General features: G+C 37.3%; 3 protein-coding genes across 8 annotated transcripts in view; 2 read left to right on the top strand and 1 right to left on the bottom strand.

Annotated features, from left to right (window-relative positions):
- The window catches only part of LOC127987351 (NACHT, LRR and PYD domains-containing protein 12-like), a 795441-nt gene that overhangs the window by 143262 nt on the left and 624182 nt on the right, over nt 1-27997 (top strand). The gene's annotated exons all lie outside the window — the stretch shown is intronic.
- LOC127987357 (uncharacterized) overlaps nt 1-27997 on the bottom strand; it is a 173566-nt gene that overhangs the window by 3219 nt on the left and 142350 nt on the right. The gene's annotated exons all lie outside the window — the stretch shown is intronic.
- Nucleotides 208-12848, top strand: LOC127987366 (sialoadhesin). The gene is made up of 12 exons (XM_052589663.1): nt 208-1015; nt 1549-1584; nt 2359-2631; nt 2711-2848; nt 3025-3195; nt 3994-4278; nt 4610-4852; nt 4937-5050; nt 5426-5527; nt 8616-8693; nt 12227-12286; nt 12436-12848. The coding sequence occupies exons 1-12, from the start codon at nt 985-987 to the stop codon at nt 12474-12476; spliced, it is 1572 nt and encodes a 523-aa protein (XP_052445623.1). The 5' UTR covers nt 208-984; the 3' UTR covers nt 12477-12848.

Genomic DNA, 27997 nt, shown 5'->3' with positions numbered 1-27997 from the left:
TTACATGTCAATTATGAAGTATTTTGCACTTTGAAACAAAATGCTACTGTAATCTACCTTTTTAAAATTTATTTTACAGTTAGTATGTAACTTTTTGTTTTGTTTTATTCATGCTGCATACTAGTGTTCAAATGGTTCAGCTACTGGTTTTGGTGACATTGATGGTTTGTGAACACTACAGAACAGAATCATGGTGTCAAATGCTGAACAGAGTTGTGAAAAAAATAATAGTGTTAATAGTTTGATATTTTTTTTTTAAAAAATGTCATGTTGATGACATTGAATTTTAGTGTTTCAGCAACTGAGAAAACTGTGATAAGAATAGAGATTTACAAAACTTCTCAAGTAATTAAAATTTATATGTACATTTAGTTTTACTAACATTTCTCATTCTGCAAGAAGTGCTAACAAAACAAGATCTGAAAACCACTGATATGATCTTCTCTTCACACTGCATGAGCTCTATTTGGTATCACAGCACCATCAACTAGAAATTCTTAGTAATGCAAGCTTCCTCTTTCACACCATTCTCTCTTAAATATTGATGCATGTCTGATGTTGGCTGTTTCTTTCTAAAAATACTTTAGAATTTCCTGCGTACTTTATTTTTTCCTGCGTACCTAACTAGCATTATACCAGGCCACAAAATGCTGGACTATTGGTAGTTCCTACGATAGCAAAGTCCACTTAAGGAGGTAGAGCTTTTTCACATTTGGCTCTCAAACTCTGGAAAAGCCTTCCTGATAATGTTCGGGGTTCAGACACACTCTCTCAGTTTGAATCTAGATTAAAAACACATCTCTTTCACCAAGCATTCGAATAATGCATCTCATAAATTGTGACTGCAGTTGTATCTGATCAACTGCGCATTATTATTCTTTAACTTGTTTTAAACTGTTTCTAAAGATCTGAGTGCAGGTTTCAGGAAGTCTTGAGTCTTTAACACAGTCTGTGTCTTTAACCGTCTGTCATCATTCAGTCAGTATGGAGCTCTGTCAACTTCCTCCTGTGCTCTGTGAGTGTTATTTCCTCTAAATGTATTTCAGTGGAATTGCTATTATATTATGTACTTTACATGATCAATGTCTTTTCTTGCTGCTCTCAGAGTTTCAGATCCAGCTCTAGTCCATGATTTATGAGTGAAGGATGAGTTTGAGAGAGGAAGTGTGTAGTTAGTGCTGTTTGTGAAAGAGAAATGCACTCTGTTGTGTTGTAGATCAGTGTTTGTTCACTCGTTCAGTTTTGTGATGTGTAATGCTGTTGAATCAGTTCTGTTGGTTTGTTTTGCAGTTATTGTCACTGTTGTTGTAATATTCACTAGTACACAGTTAGTAAGAGTTTGTCTTTATTCTTCTGCTCGTGATCAGACTGTTGTCTTGAAGATCCTGAAACAGTTCTCTGTGATCAAATCTATAAAATACCAGTCAGATGTTTTCATGTTTATCTAGACACATATACAGTCCCCACACAATATCTTCATATTTGTTCATCTTTATAATTATCAGCTGAATGTTCAGATTGTAATGAGTTTTTCTCTTTGTGTTTTAGTGCTGATTTCAATCATCTATTCTGGACAAACTGAAGGTGAGTCAATTTGATTCATATATTTTCATCGTATAAGATTGTGTCACTATCTCTAGCTGGAGTGCCCGTGACTCCATTTCCCATAATCCTTTGCCAGGACTCATCAATTGCAATAACCTGTCTCTCATCACCTCATCAGTCTCCCACTATAAAGGCTGCACACATCCACACACAGTTTGCTGATTATTGTTTAGCCTGCACCTTGTTTCCATGTTTCTTTGCTCTGCCTTGCCTCCTTGTTTTGACCTTGGACTGTTTATCTGGTTTATTAATTGTTTTGCTGCCTGCCTTGACCTTTACCTTGGACTGTTTCTGATTTTGGATATCCTTCAACATACTTGACGCTGTTCTTTGATTACTGCCTGTTACACCATTCTCTACAATAAAGCCTGAATTTGGATCTGACCTTGCCTACACGACCCTGAGTGTAACAGATTGATTGTACAGTAACTGTTATAAACCAACTGAAAGTTGAGAAATTACTCGCATTATGTTGACTATAAATGCACCCTTTTAATAAGTAGAATTATTCATGTGACAATTCTGAGGTGTTACAAGAAACATCAGTTTATCAAAAACAGCATATATATAGATTTATACGTTTCCAAATTCTCAATCACTGAATATTGACAGAGCTTTGTATAAATGACTATAACAGCTATAGAGAGCAGCAGTTCAGTCTCATCTGATTTAGCATGTGTTTTACAGTCAAGTAACTGTTCGTACAGTAAAAACAGCACATTATTTTTATTGTGAATTGTTGTCATTTTACAGAAACACCAAAACCCACAGTGACCATCAAACCTGCTCAACATGTGTTCAGAGGAGAGACAGTCACTCTCAGATGTGACATAAATGCTGAAGGAGTCACTCGCTGGCAGTACAGCTGGTTTAAAGACGGTTCAGACAAATCTTTCAGTGAACTACAGGAACACACATTCAGTTTTGTTACTAAGTCTGACGCAGGTAATTACTCCTGTAAAGGATCAGCGAGAGGAGGATCACGGACATCACACCGCAGTGAAGAAGTTACACTGACAGTATCAGGTGAGTTTGATCATCTCTTCACACACACACACACACACTTTAACACTAAGTTTAATGTTATTAACATGTGTTTTCTCAGTTTCAGGGTTCAGTGCAGTTTTAAGTGTTTCTCCTCAGTCGTGGTTGACTGAAGGAGATCCAGTGACTCTGATCTGTGAGGTTAAAGGCTCCTCTACAGGCTGGACATTCAGCTGGTTCACCGGAACTGTAGTATCAGGTAAGATCTAATGTGCTTCATGTAGCAACATCTGAATAAACTGGTTTCATAAAATAATAATAGAGATTAAAAATATTTAATCAATCTGAATACTCTGATTATACGGTCATTTATAAGACTCGTGTAAAAATGTCTGCTCATTCTTTGAGGTAACTGCACTTTTTCTCTTTATACAGACTACAGATATCGTTATGAGCTGCTCTCAGACAGCAGCAGAGGAGCTGGAGGAAAATACACTGTCAGTTCTGCTGCTCTAAAACACACAGGAGTTTATGTGTGCAGAGCAAAGAGAGGAGAACCAGTCTATAACACAACCATCAGCAACACACAGTTACTATGGGTCACTGGTGAGTTCAAACTGAATCACAGAATGAGTGACACTCTGGACATTTCCTTGATCTTTTTAGAGCTCGATGTGTTTTGAAATGTTGTCCTATCATAATATATACGGCTACTTTTGAATAATGTGAATGGAGAAAGATGCTTCTGCTGTCAGGTGTAGTTACCAAACCAACCAGAATAACCTTGATTCCTGATTAGCAGCAAACATGTAATACGCTTAATGTCATGAAATACTAAAATAAAACTACTGTGGCACAAAACTGTTACTTACATCAGTGAACTTGGTGGAATATAATCAAACAGGTGTAATAAAATTTGTTATCTGACATATTTAGTAAAGAGTTTTCAACACATCAACACATTTTATAGGATGAACCATATAAACACAATCAATCATTTTACAGTTTGATTAATATCTGTCTACTATTAATATATTAGTAAATTAATATACAACAAACTCAATTAACTATAAAAACTACTAGGTTCACACTGTACAGACAAAGAAGAACTGATCCTCGTGTTGAGTCTGGTTTCTCGCTGGGTTTTTCTCCAATAGTAACATCTTATGGAGGTTTTTGTTGGTTATCACAGCTGTCTTTGGTTTGTTGCTGATGGTATAATGACAAATATATTAAGGTGTAATTTTGTTTATGAAGGTTTAAATATAAATTACACATTTTCTGATACTATAACTTGAATTAATTTTTTTTCTCTGAAAAGCTGCTTTGAAATTATTTGTGTAAAGTGTTATATCAATAAAACTTGACCTGATTTGTGAATTGTATCTGTGATTGTTTTCTCAGGTGTTTCTCCTCCAGTCTCTCTGATGGTCAGTCCCAGGAGAACTCAACACTTCACAGATGTCTCTCTCTCTCTGAGCTGTGAGGACCAGAATAACTCTTCTGGATGGACAGTGAGAAGATACACAGACAGATGGGGGCTGAAATACTGTTCATCATCCTTACGTCGAGGATCACAAACAGGATCTACTTGTACAATCAGAAAAACCATCACAAATGACACTGGGGTGTACTGGTGTGAGTCTGAATCTGGAGAGAAAAGTATTCCTGTTAATATCACTGTACACTGTGAGTCTGTGTTTCTGTATTCATTAATTTTACTCATTTTATGTTTTGGATATAAATACTGTAGCTGGATTATGATCTCAGTTCAATCCCCCACACAATCTTATTCCTAAATGAGAATTGATTGTATTGCTGTCTTGTATTTTATGATAGTCATTTATTTGTTTGTTGAGTGTTTTGAAAGGCACCTCTAAATAAAATAAAATACAAAATATTTTAATATTTAAAATAAAATGCATTATTATTATTATTATTATTGTTGTTGTTGTTGTTGTTGTTTCAGTCTGACTATATTCTTACTGTTCAGCAGTTGATGTTTATTCTGTTTCTGTAGCTGGTGTGATTCTGGAGAGTCCTGTTCATCCTGTGACTGAAGGAGAAACTCTGATTCTAAGCTGTTTAGATCAAAATACATCCTCACCAAACCTCAGAGCTGAATTCTATAAAGATGGGTCACTCATTCAGAATCAAACTACAGAGATGATCATCTCTACTGTCTCAAAGTCAGACGAGGGTTTCCACTCCTGCAAACTCCCAGAGAGAGGAGAGTCTCCCAAGAGCTGGATCTCAGTCACAGGCGAGACTAGAAACTAGAAACACTATTAAGATGCTTCTGTGTAATAAACAACACTAATATGACTGTAAAATGTGTTCATCTCAGTTTCTTCCAGAAGATCAGGATTTGATGTTCTCAGTTCAGTTGGAGTTACTGCTGGACTCATATTTTTCATCATTGTCTTCTTGGTCTTTATGTGGCGCTACAGAAACTGCAAAGGTTTATCTTCTGCCATATTAAAATTCAATTATATTTTTTGCAAACTCTGTTCCTAATTTATCTATTTATCTATGCATAAAGGAGATTAAAGTCATTTCGATCCCCTTATTTCCTTTTGAAGAGTTAATTTGCAAAAACAAATTGAAAAAAAAAAAATTATTGTGCATTCCAGTTAATCTGAAGCTGCAGTTGGGTTATTTTGATTAGGTTAAAAAAATAAAAAATAAAACAATACAGCTAGCTAACAAAATAAAACACAATAAAAACATGCTAACAGAAAAAAAAAAACATGGTTTTAGACAAAAAATAAAAAATGAGTTATCTGTTTTAGCAAATAAACTCTTCATATTCATGAACATATTCTGTTTGTTTTAGGTGGAAGATCTGGGTCTCTCTCTCGTGTCAGTCAACAGAAGAACAGCAGTCAGACATCAGAGCAGAACCAGAGTGAAGTGGGAAATAACACACTCATGTCTGGTCAGTCTTTACCCAGAAATCTTTACAAGATAAGATTTAAGATACTTAGAAATAACTTTTAACTAATAAAACAAATAATTTCCCCCTCTTCTGAAGTGTAATAAGATAATTGTGTGACTGAAATTTCAAATTCAGTTTTATTTAATTATTAAAATATTTCATATGTAATGTAGAATGTTAATAGTTCATTACATATTTAGCAGAGTTTAGCTTTAAGTCAGTGTAAACCAGTGCTTTAAGTGGCCCAAAATAGGTGCCGGTATTATGGCCTATATATATATATATATATATATATAGACTCTTATCGGGCGATAAAAAAAATATCGCCGTTAATCTATTCTCAAAGTTGGGTTGGGAGCTGGGTCTATACTAAGCAAGCTATGATGACTTTCACCTTGATATTTTATATAACCGACTGGCTGAGACCAGCCTAAAAAGATGCTCAAGATGCTTATCTTTTTCACGTGTTTTTTTTTAGTTTTACCGCTTGTCGATTTAAACATTAAAGTATCCAAAAACAAGAGGAGGAAAAGCTGAACAGAGTAGCTGTGTTCGGTGCACACAAAAGAGAGATCGAGAGCCGCGTCTCACGGACAGCGACACTGAACCGAGCTCTCTTCTGCCAAGTTCTCCTCGAAGTCCCTCCTGCACCTGAATGAACAAATACAAATCGCAGTTTGAACAAACAGAAAGATGTGAAAGGGCCCAATTCAGTACTCGCGGTGTTCTGGTGTTCAGGGCTCATGCAGAGAAAGGCGTCTCAAAACAAGTGAACTTCAAATTTGCACCTAATTTAGCTACTGGCTGCTGTAATGTTAATCCAAGAAAATGAAAATGAAAATCACTCACTGCTCTTGACTGAATTACTTTGTAGTTTTAACAGTCAAACCAAAAAATTATTTAGACACCAGATAAAATTTTTGATATATATATATATATATATATATATATATATATATATATATATATATATATATATATATATATATATATATATATAGCAAAACTGTAATAATGTGAGAAATGTTGAAGGTGTCTGAATAAATGTAGGTTTGATTGTATATTTCATTTATAAATTAAAGACTGTCCAGTGGTATTTTACATTTAATTATTTGGTTTCTGTACCTTGACACCTAAAAACATGAAAAATTAAACATTGTGCAATTGATACAAATAAATAAATAGAATGAACATACAAATTAAACAATTTCAAACAGGGCCCACTGGTACAACCTTCATCGGGTCCCCGCTGACCCCAGCTACGCCCCTGCTCACGCCTGTTTCACACATACTCCGTCTGCAGTGAGAATGCAGACCGTGTGCATTACATATGCGTACTCGATGTGCTTTCACACAGGACGCGTTTGCAGTTCACTACTCGGTATGTAAACGATCGCTGCACTGCTGCAGACGCAACGCTCCTGGTATGCAACTGGAATCCGTTAACATGGGTGCATAAAAAATATGCAATGCATACGCACTGCAGACGGAGTATGTGTGAAACAGGCGTAAGGTTGTTTGCACCTTGTGCAATGTGGAATTAGTTTACAGCTTTTTCAAGCACTTTGCGATGCATTTTGGAAACAGGAGATGAGCCACTTTTCTAATGCACCTTTTAGCTTGATAAACCCCTTCTCAAAGACTTACTTTTATTTGACTTACGTCAATTTTATTTGGGTAACACACATATTCTGAATGCCTACGGCAGAATATGAGCCATTTTAATCTAGATTAATCAGATTAATTTCAAGATCACAGTGAGATTAATCTATATTAAAAAAAAATAATTTATGCCCACCAATTTATATATATATATATATATATATATATATATATATATATATATATATATATATATATATATATATTAAGGGTAAGGGGGGTGTCTGCGGTCTTGGGTGACGGGATGGGGGGCTTATGATATTAGACTTTGTAGCCTATAATAAAAGATAATGAATTTCAAACCTTAACTAAACACATTTTTATTCAAAGATCAACCGTCTGTCATTATTACTCTTTAGTCTGCCACAAGAAACAACAACATTAAAATCATGAACTCAAATGTCATTGTAAAAAACAACAACAACAACAAAAACAATGACTGTTGTAACAGTGCGTAAATCAGACCTTTCTGTAACGCTAATGCAAATGAGCTTAAACTTATTTTTTGTACACAGTGCCGCGAACTGTCAATCACTCCTGTACGCATGCATCACTGTCCTCTTCGCAGCTGCAGCAACTTGCGCTCTCTTCATCAAACTTTAAAACAAAAAGGTTGTATTGTCTTTGTGCGTATAGATTAATTAGATAAATGAATATCTAAATTCGTGCCTAGCCACCTATGGTATTTTTTTTTAGAACTTAGAAAAAAGATGGTGCAGCCAATGAGCAGCCGGCAGGGGCTGGTTGCAGGACGACTCAACCTCCGCAGTTTTTAATGTTTATCAGACAATAACTACTCAAGATTTTGTTTTAGTATAAGTTTTGGGACAATTAGGGCCAGATTCGGGATTCGGGACAACAGTTAAGAATTCGGGACTGTCTGGCCACCCTATCTGAAAGAGCTACTGCATTACTTCATTGGCTTGCGTCTGACCTGTAGCGAAATCATTCAGGCTTGGTGGAGTGTCAGCTAGCGTGTTATCTGATTCTGACCATGTTGTTTTAGTACTCAGAGTCTGAAGCCAGGAGAACATATTTAGTGTTGTTCACTGTATTTAAAAAGATGAAAACCTCTATTAAAACAGATGTCCAAATGAGCGTACCGGTACGCTAAAAGCACGTTCTGGGTGCACTGAGAGGTGGCTGTTCACTCAAGAGTTACATTTGGAAGTGGCGGTAGTGAGTAATTAGTATAAAAAAATAATTTATTACAGGAACTGCTCATATTTATGACTGTTGATGCAACAATTAATAAAGACATAAGAACTGGTAACTAATGATGTTACAGAATGTAATTGTGTCAGGTTGATCATTTAATAAAGTAGTTGTTTTCTAAATAACCAAAACCATCTTTATCTTACATTTCACTAACATTTGCAGATAAAAACACATTTCTTATTATTATTTTCTCTGTTATTGATTGCAGACATTGTAAGTGGAACTACAGACGTCACCTATGCTGAAATTGAACACAAACCTACAAAGAAACAGAAAGAAAACAAAGGTAAACTGAAAAAAAAGTTGATGCTTGTATGGTTCCCTTTCAAGGGAACAAGACACTGTGTCCTCTAGGGGGCTCTATGGGGAAGACCTCATTGTGACCCGTGTCTGAAGCATACATTGAAAAAACACCAACTAGTTGGCCGGCGGCAGCCTCTGACTTTAATACCGGTGTGACTATAAACAGGCACCGGGGAACACATCATTCTCTTCTTCGTCTTCACTGACTGTTCTGTTTGAAGCGTGCATCTGAAAGAACTGGTAAGAGCGATCTTTCTCTGTCTATCATGACTACCAGTGGGCGTTTAGACAATGTGTGCATCTGTGTCCGTGTAATTCGACACCCGATGACACACACACAATGTTTGGGTTAAGAGCATGCACGTGATGTCTTTGAGGTGGCAATCTGCATGAACTGTGAGCATTTTTTCTTGTCTCTCTTTTTTTAAAAAAAAGGCACCCATCTGCTGTTCGGGACCTTTCCACTGCTGAGGCACGGAGGAGAATGAGCTCGTGAGAAATACAGGTCGATCTGTCTGAATGGTAGAGGGACTTTCCCTTTCGCGCTCATAATGGCGGCAGATGAGAGAAAGCCTTGGGAGGATATTGTTATATCTTTAACACTATCTGATACTGAGGTTAGTGCTCTGCTGGGTTTGCGCTAACAAGGTGATGCCGCCTTGATGAGCGTTATCTTTCTGACCATAGCCCTCCAGCTCAGGTGAGCATTCCATTTCTGCCTGATCTCCATACAGAGATCGAAAAGAAATGAAAGAGGTCATTTTGAGAAGATATGGACCACCATGCGGGCAGGGGTAAGAGGCATCGTGGGTCACAAGGAAGTAAGCATAACCTGAGGGATGTAATCCAGACGAGGTAGCGTTCTTGTCCAAATCAGAGTGATACCTAGGGATCTACTCATTCCCTTTGGGGATTTTTAACTTCTGCTTTTATCCTCCCCTTCCTAATTCCCCTGTAAACACCAGCTCTCCACCTGATCGAGGTTAGGTGGAAACCTCTCGCATAACATTCTCCTTTGCTGGACCTATAATGCTTTTGGGTGGTTCTATGTTAATCGCAACCACTTTACTGATGGTCCAGACTAAAAGGACCCACCCCTTGAGTGGGGCTCCAGTGCAGGAGGGTGGGTGAGCATGTAACCCTGTCTGTATATACTTATGTGTATTAAATTGCTGGTGTCTACTAATAAACTCTGTGAGTTTCCTTTGCAGTGCTCAGTTACAGTGTTTTCTAAACACTCGTTAGCACCAGCCATCTGGCTTCATGTTCCGGTATTAGGCGGCTGAGATCCCAGGTTTCTGCAGGAGCCTCATTGATCATCAGGCCTGGCACAGCACTGCAGGGAATTCCATGGATGTCTGGCCAGGTCACACTGAGGGTTTTCCTGGCCACTAAGTTGCATTGTCGCATCCAGTGGGAAGTGGCAGTTACAGAAGTGTTCTTTTATGCTGCCTCAGGTGATGCTCCTCTCGGGTCATGGTGGTTAGTGTGCATGTGAACACTTTGCGTACTTTCTAAAATCCATGTAAGTGGTAAGTGTGCACGCAAGACTCACACTTTCTGAAATCCTGTACGGTAAGGGTTATGCGCTCCGCCTTGTTCCCTTTCTTGAGATGATTAGACCTTGGTTCCTTGGGTTCCATTCAGTCAGTGTGTATTTGTTTATACACTTCAAGCATCACTTCCCTTAACATCAGGGGCTATTTGGGCGATTCTCATGCTAGATTAACAGCACTCCCCTTTTCCAAGAAGGGTCGCCTATGAGTGCGCTACTCTGAATTCAGAGTTCTCCTCTCATGTGAGACCGAGTTCTCTTTTCTTTTTTTCTTTTTTTTTCAGGGCGCTCCAGCATTATTTCCACAGATCGAGTTGATGACTCTGAAACATACTGTTTTGAGATGCACCATTCCATCTATGAGCTGCTCTATCAGAGTGCCACAAGAGCCCCTCCTTAGAACAGTATTTGAAAATCCATGCTATGGTATGTGTGCACATGAAGTCTTTGCACACTTTCTGAAATCCACGCTGTGGAAGTTCGCAAGTTAGTATTCTGCCTTCTTTCTAAAATCCTATATGGTGAGGGCTATGCACGGGTGCTTCGTGCCTTTTCTTGAGTTGGTGAAAGCTCCTTTCATCTTGGGCACCACTCCACCTATGTATCCTCTGATACCTCTCTAAACAGGGTGTTGCTAGTAGGGATCTGCTGAGACAGGTCTTTCAGCAAGCTTATGCGAAAGCAAGCGGTTACCCCTGTGTGACAGGCAAGACTTGGTATAAAATGCTATGTTCTTAGCCGTATACCTTTTAAAAGAATCGTTCCTGATTCCAAGCCTTCAGCTCTACCCTGGGCCGAGGCCCTAACGATTAATTTGGGTATGTAGCTTAGGCCTTTGGCCGTAAGGGGTCCTGTCACAGACAGCCGTCTATACATCCCAGGGGCAACTCCCATGGAAATGGTAGAGTTGGTACTTAGTGTTTGCCATGATTCTGGCCTGCACTCCCCTCAGCATGGCAGCATGGGTATACTGTTCTCCATAGCACCCCTTAAGCCCCTTTCACACTGCCATTCCTGCCAGTGATGACCCGGGATATGTGCGTGCTTTCACACACAACCCTTGAAGATCCCGTAACGACACGTGACATCAGCGTGTGACGTGTAATGTATCGAAAATTCTAGGCACGTTATACTTTCACTGAAGCAAGCAAACGATCTCTGCGTCAGTGCGGAAAGTGAGTAACGAACTGATCTCTGCTTCATTACAGTTTGCACATATGTTTTCGTCGCGAACGTTGATCTTCCTTCAAATCAGCCGGTAAAATAATTGCGTAATAACGCGCGTCATCATCACTTCGACAAGGAATTAGATCTGGTTTTTGTTCACACAGCGCTCGTCCCGGGTCGAACCCCACAATGTTACTAGGTCCCCAGCCCGGGTTCGATGCGGTAATCAATCCCGGGACGTGGTTGCTTTCACACAGAAGGCGACCCGGCAATGTTCCGGAAATATTGCGGGTCCGACGTACAGTATGAAAGGAGCTCTAGAGAACACAGTCCGAAAATCCCTTGAAAGGGAACATCTCAGGTTATGAATGTAACCATGGTTTCCTGAGTAGGGAATGAGACACTGCGTCCTCTAGCTCCCTGCCATCCTTCGGACTCAAGCTTCAGACAAAGAAGTGAATGACGTGTTCTCCCGGTGCCTGTTTATAGTCGCGCCGGTAGTAATGTCAGAGGCTGTTGCCGGCCATCACGTTGGTGTTTTTTTCAATGTATCCTTCAGACACGGGTCACGACGAGGTGTTTCCCATAGCCCCCTAGATGACACAGTGTCTCGTTCCTTACTCAGGGAACCATGGTTACATTCGTAATCTGAGATGTTTTATGATCGTGACAATAGTGTTTTTAAGGTAATTTGGTCAAACATATTCTTTTAAAATAAATTATTTCTAGAAGCTGTAGAGATTTTATGAATATAAAATGAATATAACATGCTATTAACTGTAGGCATCTTTTAGGTAAAACCAGTGAAAGTTCTGACACTGTTTACTCTAAACTGAACCTGGAGACCCATCAAGGTGAGTGTCAAAGCAAAAATCAACCATGATTCACAAGGAGCCACTGAAACTGCATCTACAAGCATTGTTGAGAATCGCAGAATAAAACGAAATATGCAAAGATTAAAATATGCATCTTTAGCATTTTTTATTCATTTACTAATTTTCAGATGCTGGATCTAGTGATGTGACATATGCTCAGATTAAATAAATGGCTGGAGCAGAAACTTTCAATCCCAGGACGCTGATGAGTATAGGCTGAGAAGAGCAGGAGAATGACCAGGATCATCAATTCTTATCTTCTTTGTGAAGCTGAAGACTTGATAGCAATAGATTTAGCAGTATTTAACATCAGTGATTATTTAACCCTAACCTAACCACTTGGGTGGTGCTGCAGTGTAATTAGCATGTAATTTACTCATTAACTGGGAGAGAAAGTTTGTGTGTGTGTGTGTGTGTGTGAAAATTTGAGTTTCTCTTTTGTTATTCTTGATCTTTTTTTTTTTTTTAGGGTTTTCATGGTCATGTAAACTTCAGGAAATTTTTAAATTGTGCTTTCCAAGTGTGGACAAATTATGGATATATTTTATTTTCTAAAATTGTGTTATAAATACACTCGTGACCAAAATATTGGTAAATATGATCAAATAAGGCTCTTAAAAATCATCTGCATTGTTAATCCTGTTGATTTTTTTTTTTTTTTTTTTATCACAAAAATGTATCCTTTCATGGGATAATAAGAATTTTAAACGGAAGGGAAATATCATTATGAAATGAATGTTTTTCACAGATTAATTTTTCAAAATTGGACACAATTATTGGCACCCCTAGAAATTCATGAAGTAAAATATTTCTGAAGTATATTCAAATTCATATTCACAATTCTGAGCACTCCAGCATGATTATAAACATGAAATCATCCAGCTCTAGCTTCCTGTTTCATAGAAATATAAAGAGGAGGGACAACAAAGCCCAAATTAACTCCCTTAACTCCCTTAAATGGAAAAAATATTTGAGTCTCTGGTTCAGAAAACCTTTAAAAAATTGTCAAACAGAACCTACATTAACACATGTTGTTTGGGAGGGTTACATGAAAAATGATCCTATCTCATTCAAAAACCAACTAAAAGCATATTCAGTTATCAGACATGACTGGAACTTTAAATGGGAATAGCTTCTATGATCAGATGAAACAAAAAAAAATTTGCTTTTTAGCAGCAAACTCTTAAGATGGGTATGGTGAACACAGAGGAAAACAAATACCCCATGTGTGCAATTAAATATACAGCTGTATTTTTGATGTTGTGGGCCTATATTTCTGCTGGAGGTCCTGGACATCTTGTTTAGATACATGGCATCATGGATTCTATCGAATATCAACAGATAAATAATCAATAAGTGACTGACTCCATTAGAAATCTTATAATGGGCTATGTTTGGATCATCCAACTGTACAATAACCCAAACACAAACCCTTTAAAAAATTACACCGAAACTGGTCACCGAGCTCAAAACCAAGCTTCTGCTATAGCCATTCCAGTCCTCTGACCTGAACCCTACAGAAAATGAGAGGAGTGAACTGAAGAGGAGAAGCTGGGAATCTGAAGGGTCTGGAGTGATTCTGGATCAAGGAATGGTCTCTGATCTAATGTCAGGTGTTTTCTAACCTCATCAGGCATTATAAGAGAAAATTTAGAGCTGTTAAACTGGCAAATGAAGGTTTCAAAAAGTATTGAATTAAAGGGTGCCAATAATTGTGGCCAGTGTGTATTAGAGAAAAACATTTATTTCTTAATGATATTTCCCCCCATTTTAAATTTCTTATTATCCAAATAAAGGCTACATTTTTGTGATTTTTACAAAAATAAAAGATCAAAAGGATTAACAATGCAGATTAATTTTCACAGCCTTATTTGATCATATTTACCAGGTACCAATATTTTTGGGCAAGGCTGTATATACCTTTTTCAACTGTAAAATATTAAATTGCTATAAATATGTGTCTAATCTTTAGATTTAAAAATTGCTTAAAACTGCTCAAAGGTTTTTGACTCCCTTTCTTGTTCTTCATTAGAAATTAGAATAATCGATGCAATTCTAGTATGTATCGTGACCGTAAGTGACCTGGTCAATTTAAATGTGATACGACATGACATTCATGTTTATGATTGATGAAATATGTATAAATATCACTAAACAGATTGAGCAGAACTGGATTTTATGTACATCTAAACACATACATGTCTTCAATGCCTCCAATAATTAGATTTTTTCTAAGATAATTAACTAATAGTAAGGGATCTGCACTCGCTTAATCTTCTTAATTACTTTTAGCTTTATTTTAATTTTGCTGCAAGTTTTTCCAGTAAGTCTTCAGTGAATCATACAGTGACATTTTCTACAAGAGTTCTTAAAAAAAAAAATGAAGTCAAAAGATCACCTAGGATACAAAATGTTTTTTAAACGGAAATGGTGGTGCGTTGAACACTCTGTTCTGATGACGCAAGAGCTGCAACTATGGCAGCTGAGAAGGCCATTCTTTGTGTTCTTCTGAAGAATTTTAAGAGCCTGATATTATCAGTATAAATATGTATTAAACATAGACAAGACAAACTGTTCAGGTGAAGGATAATCCACTTCTTACCTTCAAGACTGTGTTGTGATATATATAACCATATTATTTTTATTGTGAGTATTAGGCTTATTATTGCTAATCACTGTTGTTGTGCTTTGATATTGTAATATTTACCATTATCTAAGGAGGAGTATAGAAACTTTAACCTAAACTTTTTCCTTTAATGAAAATAAACATGCAAACAATATACTTGCTCTTGTGAATTTATTTTGTTAATTGCATTGAGCGAGCTGTCTCTTTAATACCGTGTGGTTTATATACATGTTGCTGCTGATTGGGCTGACACTGACACACCTACCAAACAAGAGAAAACATATCTCAAACCCTGTTGCACACAGTTTCCAGGAAACATGTTCTTTTAAACCAGAAACCGTAGCAAAACGTTGTGCACCTGTTTGAGCTTGAACTTGCCCCTGGTGAAAATTCCTATAACAGGTGTTACTCATCACAAACTTAACTGACCAATCAATCAAGCAATTTCAGGACAAACAACCAAAGATAATTCCAAAACATTGAACATAAAAAATAATATTGCAATATAGGCACAAAAGAAAAGAATTTAACACAAATAATCAATCAAAAAGAAAAATTAAGTAAAGATTTTCTACTTAAGACCATCTGCATAAATGAACGTGGGGAACGGGCTTACGCATCAGGTAACAAGCCGTTCATCAGTCAGTATGGTATCACCCACTCTAACCAAACAATAAGGGGTTAAACAACTTATAATTTCTTAAAGAAAACAAATAAGATCAAAGTCCTCATTTAAAGAGGTCATATGATGCTTTATTTTGTGTATTTGGTCTAACATAATATGCTAACATGCTTCAATGTTCAAAAAACACATTCTTTTTCAAATATTGTACATTATTGTAGGTCCTCCATGTCCCGTCTATCTCAGGCCCTGTCCACACGTAGTATGTATACTACATCGTTTTGTGTGGACGCAGATATTTATTAAGATGAGGGAAAAAAAATAAGATCAGATAGGGAAAGGTCTGGCTTCCAGTGGACGTAGCCTTCAAAAAATGAAAAATGTTTCCTTCGGAGGACGCTTTCCAAGGTAGGAAGGCATCAAGACACGTCCGAATTCAATGTTAGCTTCAGTTCCTGTCTCCTGAGATGCCTTCATCTGGATGATTTTTGAAGGCAGCATAGATGTAACCATAGTTGCATTTGATATCTCACAATCCTGTGCGTTACATTCTGTGACAGTTAAGACAATAAATAAAGATGGCATCTGAAAGTTGAAGTTGGAGCTGAAGTCTGCAGGAGCAGAGTTGGACACCCCTTATATACATGAAAAGGTCACTGGTATTATTATTAAACACAACATTAACAGATTGTAGATACAGATTCATCTTTCTGAGAACTTTCTGTTCATGACACAGATTCCACTGGAAATAAATCCCAAGATGCATGGAATGGACATTCTGTACAAATGTAAAATTTGTTTAGAAACGTATAAATTAATTAATAACTAGAACAGAGAATGTCTAAAAGTTAAAATGCAAAACACTTTTTAACAATCTAAAAATCTAAACAACACTGAAAAAAAAATACAAACATCAATATTATGAGACCTTTTCAAATGGATGACGATGTGTAAAAGACTAGCGATGCAAAGAGCTAATGCACTGGTCTCCAACTCAGTTCCAAGAGGTCCACAACTCTGCAGAGTTTAGCTCCAACCCTAATGAAACACACCTGAAGCTAATCAAGGCTTTCTCAATCTCTTCTGGCTTCCATTTCATAATCTTAAGCCTGTGTGTAGTCTTTTTTGTCACTTTCATCTCTTCTTCTTCCTTAACATGCCTCTCTGTTTCTTCCCCTCCTCTTTCTGTCTCTTGTCTTTCGATCTGCTCTTTATCCTCATATCTTCCCTTCATCCTCACTTCTTCATTGTTCTTTTATAAAATAAAAGAACTACAAGCTCTTTTAAATCTGGACTCTCTTTCCTATCACATGTATCACATGTACAGTTTATCTATCTCTGTCACAGATGAAAGATTTACAAGTGATAAATGCAGGGAAATAGTTAGGCTGACAGAGAAAATTTCAGAATTAGAGACACGCATCCAAACGTTAATTGAGGACAGTAAGAATGTTAGGGCTCTAGATACAGCTTTGGGTGCATCTAGCTCAGGGATTCCTGCACATTGTTCGGTTCCGGCAGCAGAGCCCCTGCAGCAGAGCAACTGCGTGACAGTGAGGCAGCGTAGTCGTGGGTCAAAACACCGCTCTTCTTTTCCGATCAAAACATTAAACAGGTTTTCCCCACTCAGTGATGCACCGACTGAGAAACCTGATGAAAGTGCTCTAGTTATTGGTGATTCTATTGTACGGAATGTGAATATAGAGACACCAGCCACCATAATCAAATGTTTACCGGGAGCCAGAGCGCTTGACATCTTGGGAAAACGTAAATACAGTAAGATTGTTATTCATGCCAGCACTAATGATGTTCGGCTTCGCAAGTCTGAGATCACTAAAAATAGCATTAAAGAGGTGTGTGAACTTGCAAGCACGATGTCAGACACTGTAATATGCTCTGGTCCCCTCCCTGCTTACCGTGGTGACGAGATGCATAGCAGATTGTCATCACTCAATGGCTGGATGTCTAAGTGGTGCCCACAGAATAACATAGGTTTCATAGAAAATTGGACGAGCTTTTGGGGCAGACCTGACCTGATGAAAAGAGATGGTCTTCATCCCTCCTGGGGTGATGCCACTCTTCTCTCTAGAAATATGGCAAATAGTCTTAGTGTTTATACTTGACTAACTGGGGCCCAGGTCAGGAAGCAGACAGACTGGCTAAACCGACCATCTGCTAGCTGCCTCCCGTCACAGAGGTCAGTTAATTCTCAGCACATAGAGACTCTTTCACCTAGATATCGCACTTTAGAGACTGTGTCTGTTCCCCGAACTAGAAAATACAAAAAACGTCCAAACCAAGTTAAGATTAACAATTTAATTGAGGTTCAACAAATAAAACATAGTTGCAATACGGATAAACAAATGATAAAGCTTGGCTTATCAGATCCCTTTCTACGAAAACACTTTTTGTAAATAATATGATCACTGATCATAATATAGATGTACTCTGTTTGACAGAAACCTGGCTGAAACCTGATGATTACATTATTTTAAATGAGTCCACACCCCAAGATTACTGTTATAAACACGAGCCGCGTCTAAAAGGCAAAGGGGGACATGTTGCTTCAGTTTATAACAATGTTTTCAGGATTTCTCAGAGGGCAGGCTTCAAATATAACTCGTTTGAAGTAATGGTGCTTCATATAACATTATCCAGAGAAACAAATGTTAATTAAAGCTGCAAGCAGCGGTGAACAGGCCCTCGCACCCAGGCTCACCGCCAGCGAGTGGCTTTAGTAAAAAGGTGAATGGTGAGAAATATGCCTTTAAAGTCATAAACATAAGTGGAATATATCTAAGTATATTCCATATATGTGCCAATCTTCCTGTTGCCAGCAGGTGGCACTTTCATTATAATGGAATATTGGCCTTCAGATGTGTTCAGGCCAGGACTCTTTTCAAACATGTGAAGTTTGGGGAAGATCGAACATTTTATGCCTGAGTTACAACAACTTCTATTGCTGTGGGGAGACATCAAATTTTGTCATGGCGCCATGGACACGCCCTTTAACAAAAACAGGCCTTTAGATTAGACTGACCACAAAAAATACATTATCTCAAAAATTTCTAGGAGTAGTTAGTCACAGCGTAAAATATGTCACTTCCTGTTGCCAGCAGGTGGCGCTATGACTATAACTGAATATGGGCATGTAGATCAGTTAAGGGCAGAAGTCTTATCTAACATGTGAAGTTTGGAGCAGATTGGACATTGTATGTCTGAGTTACAGCAACCTCCTTTTTCATGGCGAAACATCGAAATTTGCCAGGCCGCCATGGACACGCCCTTTAACGAAACCTCAAGATCTTCACAATTTAACATTGCAAAGGCCTTTAGATTACACTGACCGAGTTTTTTGTTGATCTGAATAAATCTCTAAGAGGAGTTTGTTAAAGTACAACCCCGGAAAATGGCAAAAACAACACCAATTTTGCTGAGAAAATTCTAAATAAATTCTAAATAACCGACTTCCTGTTGGGATTCGGATTTCGTACCAATAGACTCTTTCGTAGGTATTGGTGTGTTCGAGGGGCCCCGGTGCAGGTTATACCAGTGGGCCCTGTTTGAAATTGTTTATTTTATATGTTCATTCTATTTATTTATTTGTACTAATTGCACAATGTTTAATTTTTCATGTTTGTAGGTGTCAAGGTACAGCAAACAAATAATTAAATATAAAATAGCACTGCATAGTCTCCACTGTAAAAATTAAATTAACTGTCAAACCAAAATGTATTCAGGCAACTTCAACATTTCTTAATTATCACAGTTTATTTGCTTTAGTTTATAAAATGGTAATAAAATATGATAAGAAATCAAAGTTGAATTGTCAGAACAAATTAATCTTGATAATATCAGATAACTTTGATAGAAAGATATGTAATGGATAACAATCAAACCAAGCTTCAGACAACTGTTAGTATGGCAATATTTACACAACTATAAATACTTTGTTGAACAATTACCAAGCTATGCTTAATTCTGTTCAGTCTGTGGTGTGAAAAGGTTGCATTAGCAATTACAGAAGAAAAAAAAAACACATAAGCAAAACATGAGGTCAGAGTTTCTGAAAATTCGCTTTATTTTGCTATACTCACTTACTTTAATTATAGTGTCCTGCACCTAGTATTAAAACTTTTTTTTAAAAATTATTTTTTTTTTTTTAATAACATATGGTGTCTGAATCATTTTTGGTTTGACTGTGCACTCATTCTTGTTAAAACTACGGAGAAATTCAGTCAAGAGCAGTGAGTGATTTTCTTAATTTACTTTTCTTGGATTAACATTACAGCAGCTAGTAGCCAAATTAGGCACGGTCACTTTAAGAGACAATGAATGCATCCAATATAATACACATCCGATTTTTTTCTCAACTGTTTACGTCACTTAAGACATAACCAAAGGACTTCGCAAAGGCGAGCTCGGTTCAGTGTCGCTGTCTGTGAGATGCGTGCACACCGAACACAGCGCGCGTGTAACCAATTCAGCTTTTCCGTGTCTTGTGTTTGAATGATTTAAACTCTTTTGAATCTTTAAATTCGTAAGTGGCCAAGCTTAAAAACATATGAAAATGATAAGCTTTCGTGATGACACGCAGCAGTGGCCTGTCAACTGTCCTGATCGTCGTTTTAGGCTAGCCTCAGCCAGACAGTTGAGATCGCCGGGGGCCCCCACTCATCCGTGGGCCCCTATAATCGTCACCACCTTTCACCCCACTTGCGACGACCCTGGGCACTATCGAGCCATTTTGCCACACCAGATGGAATATTGGCCTTCAGATCTGTTCAGGCCAGGACCCTTATCACACATGTGAAGTTTGGGGAAGATCGGACATTTTATGCCTGAGTTATAACATCTTTTATTCCCATGGCAAGACATCGAACTTCGTCACGGGGCCATGGACACGCCTTTTAAAACTCAAGATCTTCAAAACTGAGCATCGCACAAGCCTTTAGATTAGACTGACCACAAAAAAGACATTGATGTCATAAAATTTCTAGGAGTAGTTTGTTGCAGTGTAAAATGTCACTTCCTGTTGCCAATAGGTGCCGCTATGACTATAACTGAACTTGGGCATATGAATCTGTTCAGGTTTGGAGTCTTATCGAGCATTTGAAGTTTTGGGCAGATTGGACATTGTATGTCTGAGTTATAGCAACTTAATTTTTCATGGCGTATCATCGAAATTTGCCAGGCCGCCACGGACATGCCCTTTGACGAAAACTCAATCTCTTCATAATTTGACATCATAAAGGCCTTTAGATTAGGCATACCAAATTTGGTTTTGATCTGAATAAATCTCTGGGAGGAGTTTGTTAAAATACAACGCATGGAAATGACAACAAATACACAATTTGGAGAGCGGTGATTTCAGATAGGCTGTCGTTTTTAAATTTTCTGTTATCCATACAAGTGTTGTAAAGTCAAGTCAACTGGGGCAAGTCGTGGCCTAATGGTTAGAGGGTTGGACTCCCAATCGAAGGGTTGTGAGTTCTAGTCTCGGGCCGGACGGAATTGTGAGTGGGGGGAGTGCATGAACAGCTCTCTCTCCACCTTCTCTCCATGACTTAGGTGCCCTTGAGCAAGACATCGAACCCCCAACTGCTCCACGGGCGCCGCAGCATAAATGGCTGCCCACTGCTCCGGGTGTGTGCTCACAGTGTGTGTGTTTGTGTGTGTTCACTGCTCTGTGTGTGTGCATTTCGGATGGGTTAAATGCAGAGCACAAATTCTGAGTATGGGTCACCATACTTGGCTGAATGTCACTTCACTTTCACTTTCACTTTTCAATTAATGATTCCCTTTTTACTGTCATTTCAAAAAATCACTACGACTAAACCATTCAAGCTATCCAAAATACTTTCAGCTTTGTAACTTTGCAGAACTTTTTTATGCTGAAACAGCAACATTACAGACTAACTAAAGTTGAAAAAGCATAATAGCACTCCTTTAATAGGCATTATTAAGCAGTTCATAAATACAGCTATAAATATTTTGTTATTGGGATATCTATAAAGTTCAATCATTGTATTTTCATACTTTAAGGATCAATTTATCATTTATAAATTATTGCATTATTTACAAACCAGTTATTAAGGAGTTGTCAGTGGTTTATGAGATCATTAAAGGGGGGGGGGGGGGTGAAATTCTATTTCATGCATACTAAGTTTTTATACTGTTAAAGAGTTGGATTCCCATGCTAAACATGGACAAAGTTTCAAAAATTAAGTTGTACGTTTGAAGGAGTATTTTTGGAACAAAAGTACAACTTCCGGTTTGTCACAAGTTTCGGAAAGTTTTTTTCGAGTATGGGTCTGTGTGACGTTAAATGGAGCGGGATTTCTTTATATGGGTCCTAAGGGCACTTCTGCCAGAAGAGCGCGAGCTCCCGTAGAGCAGAGCGGAGCAGAGACATTCACTGATCAGAGCGAGAGTGTCGCGAAATGTCACAAAAGAAGTTTGTTTTTGGTTGCGAGGGCAAGACAACCCTGCACAGATTACCAAAAAAATAAATAAACATTAAGGGACCAGTGGACGGACTTTATTTTTACAGAGCATCGACGGAGTTGTGCAAGTGTTTTTGTTTGTTCCCTGCATTTCGAAGATGCTTGTTTTACAAACAAGGCCCAGTTTGACGCCAGATTTGCGTATCGTTTATTTCTTAAGGATGATGCAGTCCCAATGAAAAAGGGTCACGATCGTGTGTTGGAACCGCAGGCAGTGAGTAAAACTGCTTCAAATATCTCTGTGTTGTTAACTTAGCTATCGGCGCGTAAGCACATCAAGTAAACCTTGTACACCTTAAAAAAAAAAAGACGACATAAAGTGGAACTTAGTCATTTTCCAAAACCGCTAAGCAAATATATACAGTTTCAATACATACCACATAGAGACCTCCTGCTGTAGTCATTGCTGCTGCTGCTCTCATTCAGTTTCAGCCTCGGGATCTGATTCTGGATCATAAATAAACGGCTGAATCTGACTGTTAGCCATGGTTTGTTTTGGATGGTTTTTTCCTCAAGGTAATGTCACAGCTTCCAGACGCTCTCAACGCAAAAGCCTACTGGCGCTCGTGATTCTTTAGCTCCACCCACACTTCACACCTCCAGACGCTCGTGTTTTTCCGGAAAAAATCGGCACAGACTATTTTTCATAAAACTAAAGACTTTTTGAAGATATGAAGGATGCAGTACTACTCTATAGGTACTCAAGATTAACAGGATATTGAGTGAAAATGAGCATTTCACCCCCCCTTTAAGAAATTGAAATTAATTGATTAATGAACTATTTTAGTGTAAATATATAAATCTTATTATTTAGACTCATGATAATAGTTTGTCAGTTTGATAATAAATTGTTATTAATTTGCTCCATATAACTCCATATACAAGCCAGAAACTAAGCCTTTTTTTGCACAGGCCTATCTAAAGGTTTAATGGTCCAACCTAGTGATCAACTGTAAAAAATAACAAATGTTACCTCTTCCCAACAGGAAAAACCATAAACAATCAAGAATGCATGATTATATGGTGTCATGGATTTGCAATCAAAAAATTTCGTTATAATGGAAGTCAATGGGGAAAAAACTGCAACCAAAAACAAATTAGGGAGAAAAAAATTAAAATCTAATGCTGCACAAAAACTAACAATGCATCAAAGCCAATCTTGTTACTAATCTTTGACATGCCCAAGACTGTGATAAAAGGTAAAAAAAAAAAAAAAAACATCCAGTCCACAATCACTTTTTAAATTGAAAACATGTAATTTTGTGTGTTTTTTTTCCAAATCAGTGACATAAAGAATTAAAGTCTTGGATTTTTTTAAACATTCGGTAATTTTGATCAGGACTGAGGTTGATTAATAGATTTATGCAAAAAAAAAAATGAAAAATATATTTATATGATAAATTTTTACTAGGGGTGTAACGGTACATGTATTCATACCAGACCGTTTCGGTACAGGGCTTTCGGTACGGTGCACGTGTGTACCTAATGACCAAATGCAATATTTTGTTTGCGGAACACATTCATTTTCGTGTTTCCAAACTACCATATTAAGTGGCGGAAATCTCCGCGTTCAGCGCAAATCCCTCCCTGCAGCTGATTCTAAAGCCGGCGACACACTGGCTGCATGGCGTGAGCATGCCGTTTCTGCTGTGTGTCAGTTGCGTGACACCTGCTTCGGGTTTTCTGTGTCTTTACACACCAGGATTGTGCCTGACGCGGCGCCGGCGCACTACTGCTACTGCTGCTACTAGGTGACATAGAGGGAGGCCACCGACAGACCAGGCTCTTGTCTTCACGACAACAATATCTATATATAATATCTCATGTTGAGCATAAATATAAAGCCTACTGATTAAGGACACTGTCAACAGTATTGACGGCAAAATAGACTATGTTTGACAGGTGCAATATGCCAGTGTGTCACCGGCCTAAGGTTTTCAAAAGGCATCACGCGAGTGTGAACATCACTACAACTAGGAAAAAAACGATTGTAATTCAAACGCAGCTCCCGTCGGTCTTTTAACAGACCTTTGCTCTTAATTCTGATCGGTCAAACTCAATAATGAAACTCAAAACTGAAACTGTTCATGCTGCACTTTACACTTTGGAAAAGTTATATATATTTTTAAATATGAGCAGACCTACAAGCTGGGATTGTTAATGCTGCACTGTAATCATAGTTATTTATTTATATTTTTCATTATATTTTATTATATGATATTGGTTTGAGACTGAGAGTATTTTATTTAGTGGAGAACTTTGCAGCAGTATTTTATTTCTTATTCTTTTATTTTTATTTTATGTATATATTATTAAAAAGTATTTTAAAAAAGTGTACAAAAAATTGTTAAAAAAGTTTATAGTAATAAACAACCTGCAGTTTAATGTTTGCATTTCTTTCCCTTACTGTACCGAAAATGAACCGAACCATGACCTTAAAACCGAGGTACATACCGAACCGTGATTTTTGCATACCGTTACACCCCTAATTTTTACAGCAGTTTAATTTAGTGGATGTTTTCATCCACGAACATAACGAAAGGGTAGTGAATTTGCCCAGAGTGTACCGTTGAGTTTTTGAAATATTTCAAAGCATTTTCCTAAAATATAGGTAAACATAAGATTTGTCACCAAAAATCATTCCATTAGATAAAACAGAGAAAGTTGTGGCCAAAATAAGACTCAACTTTACCCCCAAGTGGACGAAAATGTCCCCAACAACGCATAAGGGTTAAGTTCACCGCAGCTTATTCTCCGATGTTGAAAATAAATGATTCTTTATGGAAGATATTTCTGGTGTTATAAAATATTGCATATTGATTTTCCAAGCATATTCTTGCCAATATGGAGATTGTGTAGTTCGTACATTTTATTTTAAACTTTGTTTAAAATCTTCTTATGTTACTTTATTATCTAATTCAATTTCCTTTTTTATATATTATATAAACCTGTATCCTTAATTTCTTTAAATATATTATTCAGTCAATCAGTTTATCAATCAGAGGTGTCCAATCCGGAGTTAACAATATAAAATAATAATTCAAACTTATTTTAGAAATCAAATAAAGCATATTCGCTACAATATTTTATTTTTAATTTAAAGCTGAATAAGTTGCTAATTTATTTATGTTGATGTTATGCTTCGGGAGTCCCCTTACCAAAAATTAGAATACTTCAAGTTTATTTTATTAAGTATACTTAAGTGAAGTTCAAGTATATTTTTAAGTATACTTTATGTAGCAAGTATACAAATATCAGTGTTCTAGTAGTATACTTGTAAGTGTACTGTTTCAATACTCCTTGGGATTAAATTGGCCCACTTTCTAGTATATAAAAGTATTATTTTAAGTATACTTTACGAATAACAGTAGTACGCTTGGAGTACAAAACTAGTTAGCATCTATATTTGTAGTTTGTACTGCAATTATGCTAAAAGTGACCTTATAGGTAAACTAATAGTTTACTAATTAAATATTTTGTACACTTTGAAGTATAGTTTCAGTAAAATACTAATTTAGTAGTTTTATACTGCAAATATACTCATAAGTGTTCTTTATGTGAACTATACATCTTAGTCCTACGTTAAGTATACTGCTATGCCCCATTTAGGTTTTAGGGTTTTTATATATTTGTTTATATGAATATCTGAACATATAAAACATCAAAAAAAAAAGAACATGGTATCTGTAACAAAAACATGTTATTCTGGCTTCATACATTCTTTTTTAAAACATTTTAATGTGGGTAGGTTTAATAAAAAATAAGATTTTATAACATTTTGAACAAAAAGCTGAAGAAAGACTATGAATTGGATTCAGAATGATAATCAAAACGTAGATGAAGTCAATCAACACCCCAAAGCTTGACAGTAATTATTACCTCTTCATCTGTCGACATTTTATTCCATAACACTACAGTTTTTATGCTGTTTCATGTTAGATGAGTGTGATAGATTAGCTACATGTGTTAGTATCTGTTGTTTCTTTTTCTTCTTCACTTCACAGAAAACACATACTCTAGGAGCACCAGTATAGCTGCACTTTGAATGGAATATATGTTTGCATCGAGCTGGAATCATGGCGGAATATCCTGTGATGTCCACTTCGTGTAGGGCACTTACGTTCGAATAGAATACGAAATGTGCAGAACAAGAGGCATGAGGACTGGAATTGAGAACCGCTGGCCAACTCTTGGCTGTGGTAAATGTGTGCAATAACTAACAACACTGCATCTTAGCAAGGAGAAAGTAAATGAGCGAGCAGTGTGTGATATTTTTCGTGTACTAATATCCTAATATCCTGTTTTAATGATGTGTGAGCTGACAAAAAGAAGAGTGAAAATGAAGAAATTCTGCCTGAAAAGACTCTCAGTGAGTACACTACAGTCATCCAGTGCTTTAAGTGGCCCAAAAGAGGTGCCGGTACTCTAATATAGGCTATAATAGAGTACCAGCACCTCTTTTGGGCCACTTAAAGCACTGGATGACTGTAGTGTACTCACTGAGAGTCTTTTCAGGCAGAATTTCTTCAACAGTCTTTCTTCACCAGATAAACACACATGTGTCTCATCTGTCCCTGTGACATCCAGACAAGAGTCAGTCTCTTCTATGATTTATATGTGATATAGTGCATTTACATGTTGAGCTAAATGCTGATGTGTTCACTCACTTTTTATCCATCACAAATGTTCCTCATTTTATCAACAATACTAATGGTTTACTTTATGTAGATTTGTTTATTTACATTACGCACATTCATCTAAAGCAGTGTGGACAGTGTAGCACAATAAATATGATTTTAACAAATTTTAAACATTTGTAAGCACCCTTCTCACAGCTCTCCTTCACATTCGATGATGACATATTGTCTTGCGTGGCATCCTGGGATTGAAAAGCGTCCATCGATGAACACTGCAGAATCTGGGCTGAAGCAGTAGGACATCCTGGGATTTCTACCTACTGTTTTATGAATACTGCGGTTTTCAAACGTACTTCTTTCTACACATACTATTTTTTCCTTACCATATAGTTGGTGAGTAGGCATATTAGAACACAAATGAAGTATACGCACGTCCGAATCTTGCGTGAATTATTGCAGTTCTCGCATACTCTTTTATGAACACAAAAGATTCAAACATACTCATTCGCTTGCCTATTGCTTTTTCCTTATGATATAGTAGGTAAGTTTGCTATTTCGTACCCAGCCAATCACTAGCTATTTCTAAAGGAATCAGCCATTTTGAATGAATGAGTTAATGGATTACTCATTACAAAGGAGACTTGCTGCCACCTACTGGTGGTGTATGGTTAATATTAATGTAACAAATATATTAATGTGGGCAAACTAGGTTTTAAGAAAAGGTAATTCGGCCTGCACAAGGAGACATTTTCCACGGTCCGGCCCTATATATATATATATATATATATATATATATATATATATATATATATATATATATATATATATATATATTATACCAAATGATACCTGTAGAGCTATCAAGACACAAAAACGTCCAGCGAGTCCATGGACTGACTGTCTTGTACCCATTATAACGATTGGGCATATTATATATCTATCACATTTCCTTCGAACTTGTGTAACCTTTCTACCATTATTATCAATGTCTTTCCATGTTAACACTGAAGTTCCTGTATAGAGCAAAACTTAGTAGCAGCATCCACGCCAGACTCCCTTATCTAAGTGGTGATATGCCATTCCTCCACAGGCCCAAATAATACCTATAGTGCTATTAAAGGAGCTATGTGGAGGTTTTTACTTATAAAATCTTTGAGATAGAGTTTTCATTTGTACATGTATGAGCCAACCATGATGTAAAAAAAAAAGAATGACACCTCGACTGTCCACCACGGTTGCCTCTATCAGCCTGTAGGCTCAATTGTTTGTGGAGGAGTCGGGCCCGAATTGGCGCGAAAA

This window comes from Carassius gibelio, chromosome B22 (assembly GCF_023724105.1).
Source record: "Carassius gibelio isolate Cgi1373 ecotype wild population from Czech Republic chromosome B22, carGib1.2-hapl.c, whole genome shotgun sequence".
Lineage (NCBI taxonomy): Eukaryota > Metazoa > Chordata > Actinopteri > Cypriniformes > Cyprinidae > Carassius > Carassius gibelio.
Note: the sequence above shows the minus strand (reverse complement) of the source record. Positions and strands in the feature narration are given on the sequence as shown.

Coding starts and splice junctions, on each gene's coding strand:
- LOC127987366 (XM_052589663.1), top strand. CDS start 985: ATGGAGCTCTGTCAACTTCCTCCTGTGCTCT. Junction 2,632..2,710: donor AGTTACACTGACAGTATCAG/GTGAGTTTGATC, acceptor GTGTTTTCTCAG/TTTCAGGGTTCAGTGCAGTT. Junction 12,287..12,435: donor GAACCTGGAGACCCATCAAG/GTGAGTGTCAAA, acceptor ACTAATTTTCAG/ATGCTGGATCTAGTGATGTG.